Source organism: Triticum aestivum, chromosome 4B (genome assembly GCF_018294505.1).
Source record: "Triticum aestivum cultivar Chinese Spring chromosome 4B, IWGSC CS RefSeq v2.1, whole genome shotgun sequence".
Taxonomy (NCBI): domain Eukaryota; kingdom Viridiplantae; phylum Streptophyta; class Magnoliopsida; order Poales; family Poaceae; genus Triticum; species Triticum aestivum.
This window is the reverse complement of record NC_057804.1, coordinates 359,130,933-359,144,989: the sequence shown is the minus strand read 5'-3', so window position 1 is coordinate 359,144,989 and position 14,057 is coordinate 359,130,933. Positions and strand designations below refer to the sequence as shown.

The window sequence follows — 14,057 nt, the reverse complement described above, 5'->3', positions numbered from 1 at the left end:
ATATTTGAATCTCCTCTGAATTCTTTTATGTATGATTTGTTATCTTTGCAAGTCTCTTAGAATTATCAGTTTGGTTTGGCCTACTAGATTGATCTTTCTTGCAATGGGAGAACTGCTTAGCTTTGGTTCAATCTTGTGGTGTCCTTTTCCAGTGACAGCAGGGGCAGCAAGGCACGTATTGTATTGTTGCCATCGAGGATAAAAAGATGGGGTTTATATCATATTGCTTGAGTTTATCCCTCTACATCATGTCATCTTGCCTAATGCGTTACTCTGTTCTTATGAACTTAATACTCTAGATGCCTGCTGGATAGCGGTTGATGTGTGGAGTAATAGTAGTAGATGCAGGCAGGAGTCAGTCTACTTGTCGCGGACGTGATGCCTATATACATGATCATGCCTAGATAATCTCATAACTACGCACTTTTCTATCAATTGCTCGACAGTAATTTATTCACCCACTGTAATACTTATGCTATCTTGAGAGAAGCCACTAGTGAAACCTATGGCCCCCGGGTCTATCTTTCATCATATAAGTTTCTGGTCTACTTTATTTTGCAATCTTTACTTTCCAATCTATATCATAAAGATACCAAAAATATTTATCTTATCTTATTATCTCTATCAGATCTCATTTTCGCAAGTGGCCTGAAGGGATTGACAACCCCTTTTATCGCGTTGGTTGCGAGGTTCTTGTTTGTTTGTGTAGGTATGAGGGACTTGCGTGGAGCCTCCTATTGGATTGATACCTTGGTTCTCAAAAACTAAGGGAAATACTTACGCTACTTTGATGCATCACCCTTTCCTCTTCAAGGGAAAACCAACGCAGTGCTCAAGAGGTAGCATCGCCGCAGTCACCTTCCTCAGGGCAGCACTCCAGGCGCTGACCTTCCTCATCAAAGACCTTGAAGAAGAGTGTCGACGCCCCGTCGTACTCGAAGTGGATGGCGTGGCCTCCCTCCGGGCGGCAGGTGCGGGCGATTGCACCCCACCCCAGGTCATGGAGGCGTGGCTGGCGTCGAGGACCTCGACTTCCGCCTCCGCCACGTGGACACAGCATCCGTCGTGTTGCAGCCACAACTCAACGGTCCCCCTCGGTGGTATCTCCCCCACGAAGGGCCTCGGGAGGCGAATCCATGTGCACGGCAGCATTGCCGCCCACACCATGAACTCGCGGGTTGTGCCTTCGGCGTGAGTCCATGAGTGGGGAAGCCCCCTGGCTGCAGCTTGCCCTCCTCCACGGCCCCGCTCCTCGAGACGCCAGTCGTCGCTCCCATACGCAGGACCCTGCGCGCAGGCGTACAAGGGAATCGTAAAGCCCGGCGGGGCCCGTTCATGCCAAGGCCGCGTCATCACGGCCACATCGGCGCTGCCCCGGGAGTGATCCGGCCTTTTCGTCGGCAGCAGCAGCTCGAGTTCCACCCGAGGGCCCTTCCCCTTCTTCTCTGCGGTGAACCTCCTGATCGCCGCCATGGGCGCGCTAGCAAGACGTTGGAGCAAGAAGAAGGAGAAGCAAGAAGCGAGAAGGCAGAAATGGGTAGGGGGCTCCGCCCGCTCCTGCATTTATAGCCAAGGGGAGGTAAATCGTCGACCTCCCACGATCTCAAGTGATGATGGTTTTCTCTACATGCAGCAGGCAGTTGTCAAGTTGGACGGTTGCCGAGGCAGCATGGGGAAGCGGAGACGTCCATGTCCCATCAAGAGCCACGCGTCAACTCGGTCTGTAGGCGATTGGCACGTGCGGTGCTCCGCACTTGCCCTTTGGCTTTGCCTCGAAGCCAAGCGCGAGCGCGCCTTGGGCCCGGGGGCTTCTGTCGGCATTTTGGGAACCAGGGTACCCAGACTTGCCTACCTGCGGCCCACGGCGTGGCTCCATCGACGGCCTGGTATGGCCCATCTTCAACCACGACAAGACAAGACCCTCATAAGGGGCCAAGCCTTGCGAGGCGGATGACATCATGACCTCCTGAAGGAGCGGCCTCCCCAGGTGGCCTCCGGAGGAGCGGAGATTTCTATGCAAGTCCTCACCTCATGAGACTAAGGTGACATCAGCCATGAAGACCAAGGCCAGGCGCGCGCCAGCGGGTGCAGAGCGACAGGTTTCCTCTTTGGTGCTAAGGAGGCAAGCGCAGGTGCAGAGTCCCAAGGAATCAGCCAAAGGTTGCCGTTTGTGTGCAACAAGACCATGACCGCCTGAAGCTTTGCAGGCGAAGACCACCTTTCGTCAGGATCAGATGTACTATTTGTCCTCTTTTAAAATGGGTCGTTGTGGGATCCCTTCCCGCCCAAGTTTTGAGGGAAGAGGACCAAGGCCACTATAAATATAGCCTAGCTACCACCTTAGAAGGGATCGAGTCCTTGAGAGACCAAACCCCTAGAGCTCATCACAAGAACAAGCCTCCTGAGGTTGTTCTTCCCCTTATACTAGTTCATCCTCTGCCCCCCGCGAGGCTAATCCACCACAAAGCAGGAGTAGGGTTTTACACCACAAGGTGGCCCGAACTTGGGTAAACTACCGTGTCCATCTCCTTCATGTTCATCGAGCTAGGTCGTGAGAGCAGCAAGTCGATTTGCTAGAGAGGTTGAGTTCTTCACACACGCCCCTGAGTTCGAATCTTTCTTGGGTCTGTGGAGCCCGGAATCCGACAGGCCATAAAGAGGCCTGAAGCGTTTTGGGCCAAAAGGGGTCCAGTGTGCAACACAGGCTTTTAACAGGCCGAAAGTCGGGTCGGGCTGGAATTGTGCCATGGAGAATGTGGGTCGCTAATGGACCGAAAGTCAGGTGGGACCATCAAAGGCCTAACTGTTGTGCGGGCCGTTAACAGGCCGAAAGACAAAACGGGCTAGAAATTGGCTCAAGTACCGAATGGGCTGACAAAAGGCCCTAAGACGTACTTGTAAGGATATTGGAACATCTCTTTAATGGGCTGCTAACAAGCCGAAAGAAACTCGGGCCATAATTGAGCCCAAAGACATAGGGGGTTGTTAACGTGCTGGAACAGACGATGGCCCAGGATGCTGTCAAATCTATAATGGGCCTTTGACGGGCCGATTTTGTGTAACTTGTATGGGATGTGGTTGTGAATGGGCCAGACGCAAATAGGCCAGTAATGGGCCAGCCCGCTTATTTTGACAGGCCGGCCTTTTAACCTAAACGGGCCACTATTGGGGCTTGCCATGTGTCGACGTATCATAGGTGCCTCATGTGCATTGGACGGCTGACATCTGTCGTGGCGAGGAGCTGACATGTGGTTCCTTTGGCCAATGATAATTTTACACGTGGAAAATTGCCATTAGTTCGGGATGTTATCGGGTTATCAGATCCAAAACCGGACCTGGTAGCTTAACGGCGACCCGTTACAGTGGATGCCATGCATCGGTTACCCTTGACGAAACCACTTCCATGACGCGTCGATTATCGTCATGGAAGTGGACACTTCCGTGATGATAATTTGAGTATTTTCATGGAACACTTCTACGACAGCACGGTATGACATCTTGATTCTGTCATAAAATCGTCATGGATGTACATGCATGAGAGAAAATGTGACCTATTATGACAAACATGTATCATCACAGAAGTGTTTTTAGTGCCCCTTCATCTATAAAAGGAGGCCCATGGTTACCTTTACAAAGGTCGACACTTTGTTCAATTACATGCATAGGTGAACTTCCCGAGCACCTTCCCGGCAAGCTACGGTTACACTTGAACTCCACATAATACAATCAAAGCAGGAGTAGGTGTTTTACACTTCAAATTGCCTGAACTTGGATAAACCTCGTGCATTCTACTAATTACGCTCTTTATGCTCGTTCATCTCCCCACCCAAACCGCAAACGGACCTTTGTTGGTCCCACAGATGCTCGTACACACGACATCTTTGGCACACCATGCAGGGGGTCACTTGCGCGAACCTGAATTAGTAGACCGCGCATAAGCTTCTTCATCATCTTCATCGCCATGACTCCCAAGAATAAGGGTGCCACGACGGTCCCTCCGTCCATGTTGAAGCTACCGATGCCTACGTAATAGGCAATGGTGGAGGTGCCGCGGAGGAGGCGGAGGCGGTGAATAACATCCATGACGCTCTGGCAATCCAAGCCATGCGAGCGGCATCTTCCGGAGTGTGAGGAGCAGAGATCCAGCTGCTGTTATGTCTAAGGACGAAACTATGAAGCTTACGGGCGGCGTAGTGACCTCCATGGACACTCCAGCAGCATACAAGACTCCCACGCCACCTCACACGCCACGGTCGTCTCAGGTCATGTGCGAACCTGAAGAGACAACCTGCAACACATTCTTCAAGTTTCCCATGTTTGGCTCTAGGCACGAGGTCCCGACCATCATTGAGCACTTTTAAGGGTTTATAAATTGACCTGTGGCATTTGCATATACATCTAGAAGATTTTTTATATAATTTTCTTTGGTGTCACAGGCTTTGAAGAACAATAGCGTATCATCAGCAAATAATAAGTGTGAAACTCCCAGATCCCTCCTCCAGATTTTCAATGGGGAAATATCCTTTATACCAATAGCATTATTAATAAGAGCAGGGAGACCATCAGCTACAAAAAGGAACAAGTATAGGGACAATGGATCACCTTGCCGAAGACTGTGCGACGGTGCAGAAGAATCCAACATAGCTCCATTAAATATTACAGAGTATCTCACTGAGGTCAGACATGACATTATCCAGTCAACCCATCGATGAGCAAAGCCAATCTTTTGCATCACTTGCTTAAGGTAGTTCTAGTCCACCCTGACATAAGCTTTTGAGAGATTTAGCTTATATGCACAAAAACTCATGGTAGGATCTTTTTCTTGCTTGATATGATGAATGCATTCAAATGCTACAAAGGCGTTATCAGTGATCATCCTCGGGAATAAATGCGCTTTGAGTCGGAGAAATGAAATCATCCAAAACAGGCCTCAAACAGTTTACCAAACATTTAGAAACCACTTTATACACAATGTTGCATAAAATGATGGGACGCAAATCCGTAACTTTCACTGGATTATCTACTTTAGGGATCATAACTATTACAGTATCATTTACTTTAGGAGGCATTGTACCAGTTCGGAAAAAAAATTCGCCACAACAATAATACCATCCTTTACTGTAGCCCAGTTGCCTTGAAAAATGTAAGCGGGAAAGTCATCCAGACCAGGCACTTTCAAAGGTCTGATCTGAAAGAGTGCATCTGCTATCTCCTTATCTGAGAAGTCCGCACACAAAACATCATTAGTTTATTGGGTAACAACCGGGTGAAATAAATCAGTGATGGTAGTGTGATCTAGTGTTGGGTCGGCCATGAAAAGGTTCTAGAAGTAGGCAGTCATCGCACCCCTTATATTCTTTACTCATGTGAGTACAGTACCATGCTCATCCTCCAGTTTCTTAACTCTATTTTACGAGCACGCCAAACTGATTTTGCATGAAAGAATTTTGTGTTCTGATCTCACTCCTTCAGCCATCTATTCTGGATCTTTGCAACCACATAATCTCCTCCCTGTACACTAATTTGTTCATCCTATGCACGCACGGGTTTTATAGGATCAGCGCTGCTGCTATGACCATAGTAGCAGCGCCCTTGCTGCCCAAGCGCTACAGCTATGTAGCAGCAGCGCTTTCCTTGGAAAAGCGCTACTGGTGAGCTCCTTTGTATAAGCATTTTCCTAGTAGTGGCGCTTGATATCACATCTTTCGGCGTTCATAGACATCAATTCCTCCAACAGTGTTCTGTATTTATCCATCTCCATTGAAACATTGTCGAAAATTTCTTTACTCCAAGAGAAAATTTTGTTCATGGTTGCTCTTAGGGATGCATGCACATCCCCAAGGCACACTTTCTGCCCAACATCTGACCATGTGCGCGTAATAACTTCCTGCAGTGTTGGATCTCTTTTCCACATCAACTCGTATTGTCGAAACTATTTTCTTACATGCACGTCCTCTAACATATCACATTTCACATGCAGGGCCATGTTATCTGAGGCTGGCGAGACCAGATGCTGGACCTCCAAGTGCTCAAACACATTGCGCCAAGACGGTGTTGCAACTGTCATGTCCAAACGTACCTTCACGTTACTCGCGCCACTTCTCCTATTATCATAGGTATGTGGGACCCCCGATAAGCCCAAGTTAGCTAACTCACATATCTCCATAGAGTCATGAAACGCTTGCATTTGTCTAGCAGGTCTTGGCGATAGCGAAAAATGTTTAAAGTCTCACATGCACTCATTAAAGTCACTGACGACTAACCAGGGCAGACTAGATTGAGCACTACCTTCATTCCTTCTAGACCTCTTGGGTACCTCTTTGGTGTTTGCGCTACCGCATCACTCGGAGATGTAGCCGCAGCCACCATAGACAACACAGCCTGGTTATTTTCACTAGGAGGAGGGAGAGCCAGAACCTCTTGTTTCCTTTTTTGCATCAAGCATCTCCTGATCCAAGGCAGCTGTTGTTTGCACACTAGGTTTGGCTGCTTTTCGTTTTTTTTGCTCCACTAACTCAAGCCTCCTCAACAACTCCTCCTCATCTAATTCATCTGCATATTCACTGCCATCCTTTTCACTCTACATATCTTATGAAAACTGATCAAAGGAGCTAGAAGTAGCACCATAGCGGCGACTGCCAAAACCTCCATGCCCCCTGTTTGAGCGCCTTCCAGCCCCTCTACCGTGTCCACCTCTGAAGCCCACTGTGGCTCGCATATCTTTGAAGCTCGGTGCTGACTTTGGGTGAACTCCATCACCATGTTCAGTATGAAAGTGATCGATCATGCCACACAAGGCACACCAATGGGGTAGTCTTTCATACTTCACCACATATGTTTGCCTCTCGCCGCCCTTTACCATCGAAGTGTGATTCTTCAGTGGCTTCCAGACATCTAACTTAATCTTTGCCTTGTAAAAATTCCTAGTGAAGTTCGAACCCTCATCAACTGCCACAAATTCCCATAGTTTCTTTGCAAGGGGTTTAACCATGGAGCTCATACCATTTGGCATATCGTGAAGTTGAACCATATCTCAAAACAGTTAATTCTATCGTGGATGGTTGTGCAAACCCATCATAAGAAGCCAGGATCACAGGGCATCCCCTCAACGCCCAAGGTCCCCCTTCCATCACTTTAGTCCAATCTCCTAGACACGAAAATTGAGTTGTGCATAAGTCATCCCCAAGGGCTCTGAATTTTACTTCTTGCACCAGATCCCAGGCAATCCACATCTGTTTATAGACCTAGAACTCTCCATATTCTTTCTAAATATGCAATTTGATCAGAGTAAGCCAGCGGGTAGCCTCCGACGGTGGCTGATCTTGTTCCTCAAAGACGACATCATCAAAATCAGTTTCTTCCGGTCCCAGGCATTCCATCATGGCCTCTAGATCGTTCTTCACTATCCTTTGATCCGGAAGCGCCCTGATTGGTAGTCGCCATGTCCTCGATCCAATCTCCCAAACCCTAACTCCGCGAGGCCCCCACTTCCTCACCGAGCGACACCCACCAAGGCCGAGGAGGAGACGCACGGTCGCCCCTTGATCAGCCAGAGCGGGATCACCGGCATGAACGAGGGGGATTGGCGGTGTAGGGGACGATTTTTCAATGCCCGGCGGCGGGAGTAGGTAACCCTAACGAGAAGTCGTGTCTAGTTAATCGACTGGGCAGAGGGACGTGAGACTTCTTGGTGCATGTGCCGTCCGCATAAGAAATTGAAGAAGTTGGAAGAAAATCCATAGGCCCTCGAAGCGAAGATGGATTTATGGCGGCTTGGGTGGTATTGAAGGGTTAATGGGCTTAGGTGAGGTAGAAAGTGAAGCAAGCCATGGTGGTCAAACATGGTTTGTTAACCGATCGATGTTGGCGGGCAGGATTATGGTTAATGGCGACGAGACGGGAGAAGGAGCAAGATCCAATGGCATCTTTTATTTTCCTTTTTGTTATGCTCTGTTGGTGAGCCGTTTTTTAACATCAGACTTTGTTACATACTTTGCTTAATAATATGGCTGCATGCATAGTTCTGATGCAGAGGCTGGGTTCATCCTCCTTCTCAAAAAAAAGTTGGGGCTAACCGGTTGAAAAGTAATTTTTTTTTTAAAAAAAAATTGTCGGACGGCTCCCCAGATCAAAAATGCCCAAGCCCACACGACTTTACTTTGTGACATGCATAAACTGAAGAAGAACCGTTATGTTTTATAAAATAATAATACGGCTATCCCTCCCTCCGGACCTGCGGAGTTGCAACGTTGCTCCTTCCATGTGGATGGAGTACATAAATAAACTCATCAGGTTTGGCAATGCCACACAAACAAGTCTGCATCACTGTGAAGTGGGGATAGATATACAGAGTCTAGGTTTTAGGAAAATAAACTAGATAGAGAGATAGCTATATATTATATTATATATATACACCACTGGACAAACTTGAGGCGACGGTCTACCCAATACTTGTGCTTCAGTTTTCCTCCCTCCTTCCAGCTGCCAAGATTTTCCCCAGCACCTGCAGGTACATACATACATGCATGCATGAGGCCCAAGGATTTCTTCATCCAAATGAAAACTAACAACCACACTTGGGTTAACCACACAAGTTTAACATAAGAAACTGCATGCTACACTAGCTTACACAGCATGTTTTTAATTATTATATTAGACGATGGCAAACACGCACGCGTCAACTGTCAGCATCTAATTTGGACCTAACCCTGTCAACAGGAGAGCCCAGCTGGAACTGGATATTATTTTTCTACAAGATCGGTTGGAATTGGATAATATAGGCAGCAGACACATGCAGGTTAGAGACCCCAACGCCAACAGCCAACAGCCAATCAAAATGCTGGATCTTGTCCAACTCTCACCATCCTACTGTCTCTGGAATCTAAGGAGCCAATATGAAGCGGTTTAATACATAATGTCGGTCGATCAACATGTGGATACAAGTCACTCTAATGCGAGTATATCTAGCACAGTAATCAACCATGATCAGAATTTAGCTACTACTAGAACTATTAACACGGAAAAAGGGAAAGAAATAACTACCTTGTCTCATTCACAAGCAATTTTGGTATCAAAACTGCTCAGACATATTGCAAATGATTGAAATGCTGATATCGGGTAGCGGTAGTCCATGGTGAACAAGTCTTTGCCTATCTTTCCAAACTGCAGAATCACCTTGTCATGCTCCTGACCAGCTGCTCCATTCTCATCTGAAGCCACCAGCTGAAAGTTCTTAACTGACGCAACCGTCACCCGCCCACGGAAATTGAGGCACCAACATTGCAGCTGCTCATGCCACCGAGGAGACTTGTTCTTCAGCACCAGCTTCTCTTCGTCCTGAGCCTGAGTGAGTGCACTGTCTATCCGAGCGGATTTTGATCTGAAGAATGGAATCGACGGGAAGGAGTCGAGGTTACCAAGAGGAAATTCAGTTTGTGTTGGAGCTTTGCCTCCCTCTTCAACTGCTGATGCAGGGATAGAACTCATAACACAGTTCATCCTTCTTGGACCTCTGCAGCAGGTATGCAACAGGACAATGAGTGATATCCTTCCATCACACGTGTACGAGGAATTTGATACAGTAATGTTACCATGCAGTGTCAATTAACATCTAAAGGGTTACATAGAGTAGTTTTTATGTTCATGCCCTTGTCAATTTAATCTAATTTGCTTATACGGACCAATAAAATCAGCTGCAATAATCACAACCAATATTCTAACCACTCAGAATTAGATAACATACTGTGAGTTTGCTACTATCAGGTGTTATATATATTTATACCAAAACGATAACATAGATCTAATTAAGACAGCAGAACAACAGTGTGAATAGCCATACCTGGAGCCCAAAACATTCAACTCATAAGAAATGTGTGAAACTGGATAATTGCCAGCAGGAACTCTTGGGGAGACCTGGTTCAAACCAATCACACGAGCAGACCGGCTTTTTGAGACGACAGCTCCATCATACGGTGGATGAGCATCATAGACGGTAAACTTTGTTCCCAGAAAGTTCGACCTGTTCATGAAACAGTTGGCCAGGTCATTTTTGTGTTGTTATTCCGGACTAGATATCAATCATGAAAACAATTCAGACAGCAATAAAGCCAAGAATAACTTTCCATCGAATGCTCCTGACAAGCAAATTATCCGAATATAAAAATATGTAGTGTTCATCTTACTAACTAAGACCAGTTGATGCTCATTGTTAGGCCATGTGCATCAATCGATGCAGAGGCTGGGCGTAGAACCTAGAGTAGAGAATACCTTTTTTTTACAATTTCACGCTCAGTATTAGCTTAACACGACAACAAATGGAAAAACAAATAGTACTCTGTTTTCTTACGACTTTAAGGTGATTTTCCAAAAGAAGAAAGAAACAACGCAGACTAGAATTTAGCTGAAACAACCTACAATAGAACTAAAGGATCTTGGTTACCCGTAATATCAAGGAAATAGCACAAATCATAGCTTCGAATGGAGTTCAAATCTCAAAACATCACCTTAGCTTGCCAATATAGGTGCTGCTTCCCTTTGACATATCACCCATATCAAGATAAATTAGGTAGTCTGTGTATGTAGGCTTTCTGCATTTGCGTGCAGCAAGCAAGAACTTCCCATCATCAGCCAGTGCTGCAACCAAAAAGTAGTAAGCATGAACCCACTATAGTCTGCATAACTACATTGCTTGCGCCCAGCAAAATGGGGATGATTAAGGAGGATACCTTCTGTGAGTCCAATATACAGATAATACGTCTGAGTAGTCCGGTTTCTTCTTATGAAACATTTGAGAGTGCCATCCTTTGGGCCAGGCTGCACATTAATTATGGAGTTAGTACAAATAAAATTTAGTATTGAGATAATATTAGACGGAAGTGGAATAAATTCTTACTAGAAGCACACACGAAAAAAGCCAATTGATAATGCAATCTAAAGCTAAGCTAATCGGACTCCGCGGATAAAAGGCCTGCATAGCATACATCAAGTTGGCACTTGCTCATCTTACTTGTCAGATTTCCTTATACATCACTTCATCATGGCAAATTTAGTTTACCAACAACCCTCTCTAGTCAAGTCATGACCAGGAAGACATCCAACCAGCATTACAAGTTTCAATACAAGAAGGCTTTAAGAAAACCAGATGGTTGGCACCATCCATGACAAAGATAGCTCGCTGCTTTAATCCCAAAGACTTGAGCAACATAGTGTAGTAGGACGATTTTATTCAATCACCATCCCGCTATACAAAGGTAATTCACTATACTAGTCTAAATACCACGACGGCAATGAAGCTATGACACAATTAATGTATACCTACGTACGTAATTGGTAGCATGACTGAGTGAGGGTGATGAAGAGGGGAGCGCGAACCTGCTTGAGCGAGATAGGGAAGGTGAGCTTGGCGGACGCCTCCGGGACGCGCACGACCTCCTTCATGATGCCCCTCCATGCCCGGCAGACGCCGGCGCATGCCACCACGTCCCGGCGGGAGGGCCAGCAGCCCTGGGAGTCCTCGATCCTGACCAGCACCTCCCGCAGGAGCTCCGGAGGCAGCTGCGCCCAGCAGGTCCCTTCCAGCGCGTCTGCCAACCCCAGCCCGACGGAGGCCCCCCGCGGGGCCCCGGCCCCGGCGGCGGCGCGGTGCGAGCGGGAGGAGCGCAGACCGTGGCGCGAGATATTGCCGAACTCGTCCTTCATGTCCTGAATTAGGCTCCGGAAAGACATTCCCCTTACTCCGACACCGCTCAAGAAATGAGGAATTCGAATGCCAAGCTTGAACCGGAAAGAAAGGAATCTCACATGTAGGAGCAAAGAGAAATGGCGAATCTTTGGATTAACCGAACGGAGCGCATGAGGAGCAGGCAAAGAAGCTATGGTGCAAGGTGCAAGGAGGAGGCAATGTATCCCCGGGATCCCAGAATAAATCCAGCCAGCCCAAGGAACGCACTCAACCCACCCAAGAGAAAAGCCGATAGATAGGGATAGCAAGCAAGCATGAAGCAGACCAACCTCGAATAATGAAGGGCGCTGCAATTTCGCAGAGATTCTTTTCTTGGTTTTATGGAGATGACGGGAAGAAGAAGAAAAAGAACAAGAAGAAGAAGAAGCAAGATTCGAATAGAGAAACGAAAGTTTTTTGTTTTGTGGATTGGGATGAGGATTGAGGAAGGGTAGGTGCCCGGGGAATTTTTAGGTGGTGGGGCGAATGGCGATAGATAGATATAGGTGGTGGTGGTGGTGAGACGCTCCTAATTGCGTCCTTATATAATGGCGTGGGGTAATGGGATGGAGTTTGAGAGCTGCTCCTGCTGGATCAGGGTTCCTTCGAGTGGGCGTCCATTCACTCAACCACCATCCACTCACTCATCCCAATTAGGAGTACTTGCTACTACTCCGTTAATCAAACTAATTAATGTGCGCTTATTCTTTACAAGACACACTGACCCACCCGGTCCCGGTGTCAATGCAAGGCAGATTTCAGGATGGCCACCCGCTGCATCATTCATCTCTTCTGTCCTTTGCCCCTCATCGGCTTTGGGCTTGGAGCTGGGGGTTTCACGCTTGACTCCCCCTTGACCTTCACATGACAAAGGCCACTGGGATTTGCAAAGGGAGACATAGAATTTTCTTTCTCCATATCAACAATGGTATGTAGTATATTCGAAAATCCGTTGGTGCTCATGGTATATGTGTTACTCCCTTCGTCTGAAAAAGGTTGTCCCAAATTTGTCTTTTAAATGGATGTATCTAATACTAACTTGGTGCTAGATACATTCATTTGAGGGACAAATTTTTTCGGACGGAGCGAGTATCTTAGACGAGTATATACGCCATGTAGGACCAATGCTGAGATGAAGGTGAGGAAAATATCATGAGAAGAGAAATATATAAGTTAGAAGCTTGGGTTGATCGAATTTAGTTATATGCATCATCTTACTAAATTAAGACACATCTCACCATATATTTAGTCATATCTACTACGTCCGTCTCATATTAACCGACCAGCGCTCAAACGGATACATCTAGCACTGAAATGCGTGTAGATAAATCCATTTCAGCGGCAATTAATATGGGACAGGAGTAGTTATTAAATATAAGATTAAGGAATAACTCATTTATATATTATTTTCTTTCCTTCTATAGATTAAGCTAGCGGGTTTAGGATAAGACTATCTTATTAATCATTATATATATATATATATATATATATATATAACACTGTTGTAGCTTCTGTTTTTTATCTCATAAATAAATATTATTTAGAAAGGAAAATTGTACCCATTGTAAAAGAAAAACAATCAAACATGACACATCGTATAAATAATAGAATTACTCAAAACCATATTAGTCGTCTTCTTCTTTCAATTGTTGGTAGCTCGCCGCAACTTGAAAATCATAGTAAACCATGCAATGCTTTGAAGATTACAAGAGCCACTCGATCACTAGCAACGAGATCCAATAAACAACAAGGAAACATTGATTGGGCATCACCTCCACACATCACATGCTTATAATCCTTCAGCGCCAATTCAGAGGGTTCGGAAAACCGGATCTTCACCTTGAACGAAACAGACAAAGAAGTCGAAATAGCGGTATCAAGATCTAGACAACAGTTTACCTTCATTTACACATCAAAAGACAAGATTTAGAAAGAGCACACCGATCTGATAACATCTATACTAAGACCACTTATGTGCCCTTCATTGACGCCAAATCAGATATCAAAGAAGTATACTTAAGAGAGAGGGGGGAGAGAGAGGGGGGGCGAGAGACCTCATTTCAACACACCAATGCCGACAGCACCACATCAATGCTAAAAGGAACTGTAAATCAAAGGAAAACAAAGACATACAAAAATTAATAACAAGAAGAGGGGAAGGTCTCCAATCCTCTGGTTGGTAATGAAGATAGAGACCGAGCCTGCGTTATGGAAGTAACCCTACTTGGTTGCTACTCTTTCTTCTCCTATGAGAGTTCATGTGAGGAAGTAGTTTGTTGCGTTGAATTTATATGTATTTTTAAGAAAAGACACTCAAAAGCATCTATTATCTTATATC

General features: G+C 46.0%; 1 protein-coding gene across 1 annotated transcript; it reads right to left on the bottom strand.

The window, feature by feature from the left end:
- Nucleotides 1-8,176: 8,176 nt before the first annotated feature.
- Nucleotides 8,177-12,266, bottom strand: LOC123092177 (tubby-like F-box protein 6). The gene is made up of 6 exons (XM_044513860.1): nt 11,371-12,266; nt 10,725-10,812; nt 10,503-10,632; nt 9,839-10,018; nt 9,043-9,511; nt 8,177-8,503 (listed from the first exon to the last, which is right to left on the bottom strand). The coding sequence occupies exons 1-5, from the start codon at nt 11,722-11,724 to the stop codon at nt 9,049-9,051; spliced, it is 1,215 nt and encodes a 404-aa protein (XP_044369795.1). The 5' UTR covers nt 11,725-12,266; the 3' UTR covers nt 8,177-8,503; nt 9,043-9,048.
- Between the last annotated feature and the right edge of the window lie 1,791 nt (nt 12,267-14,057).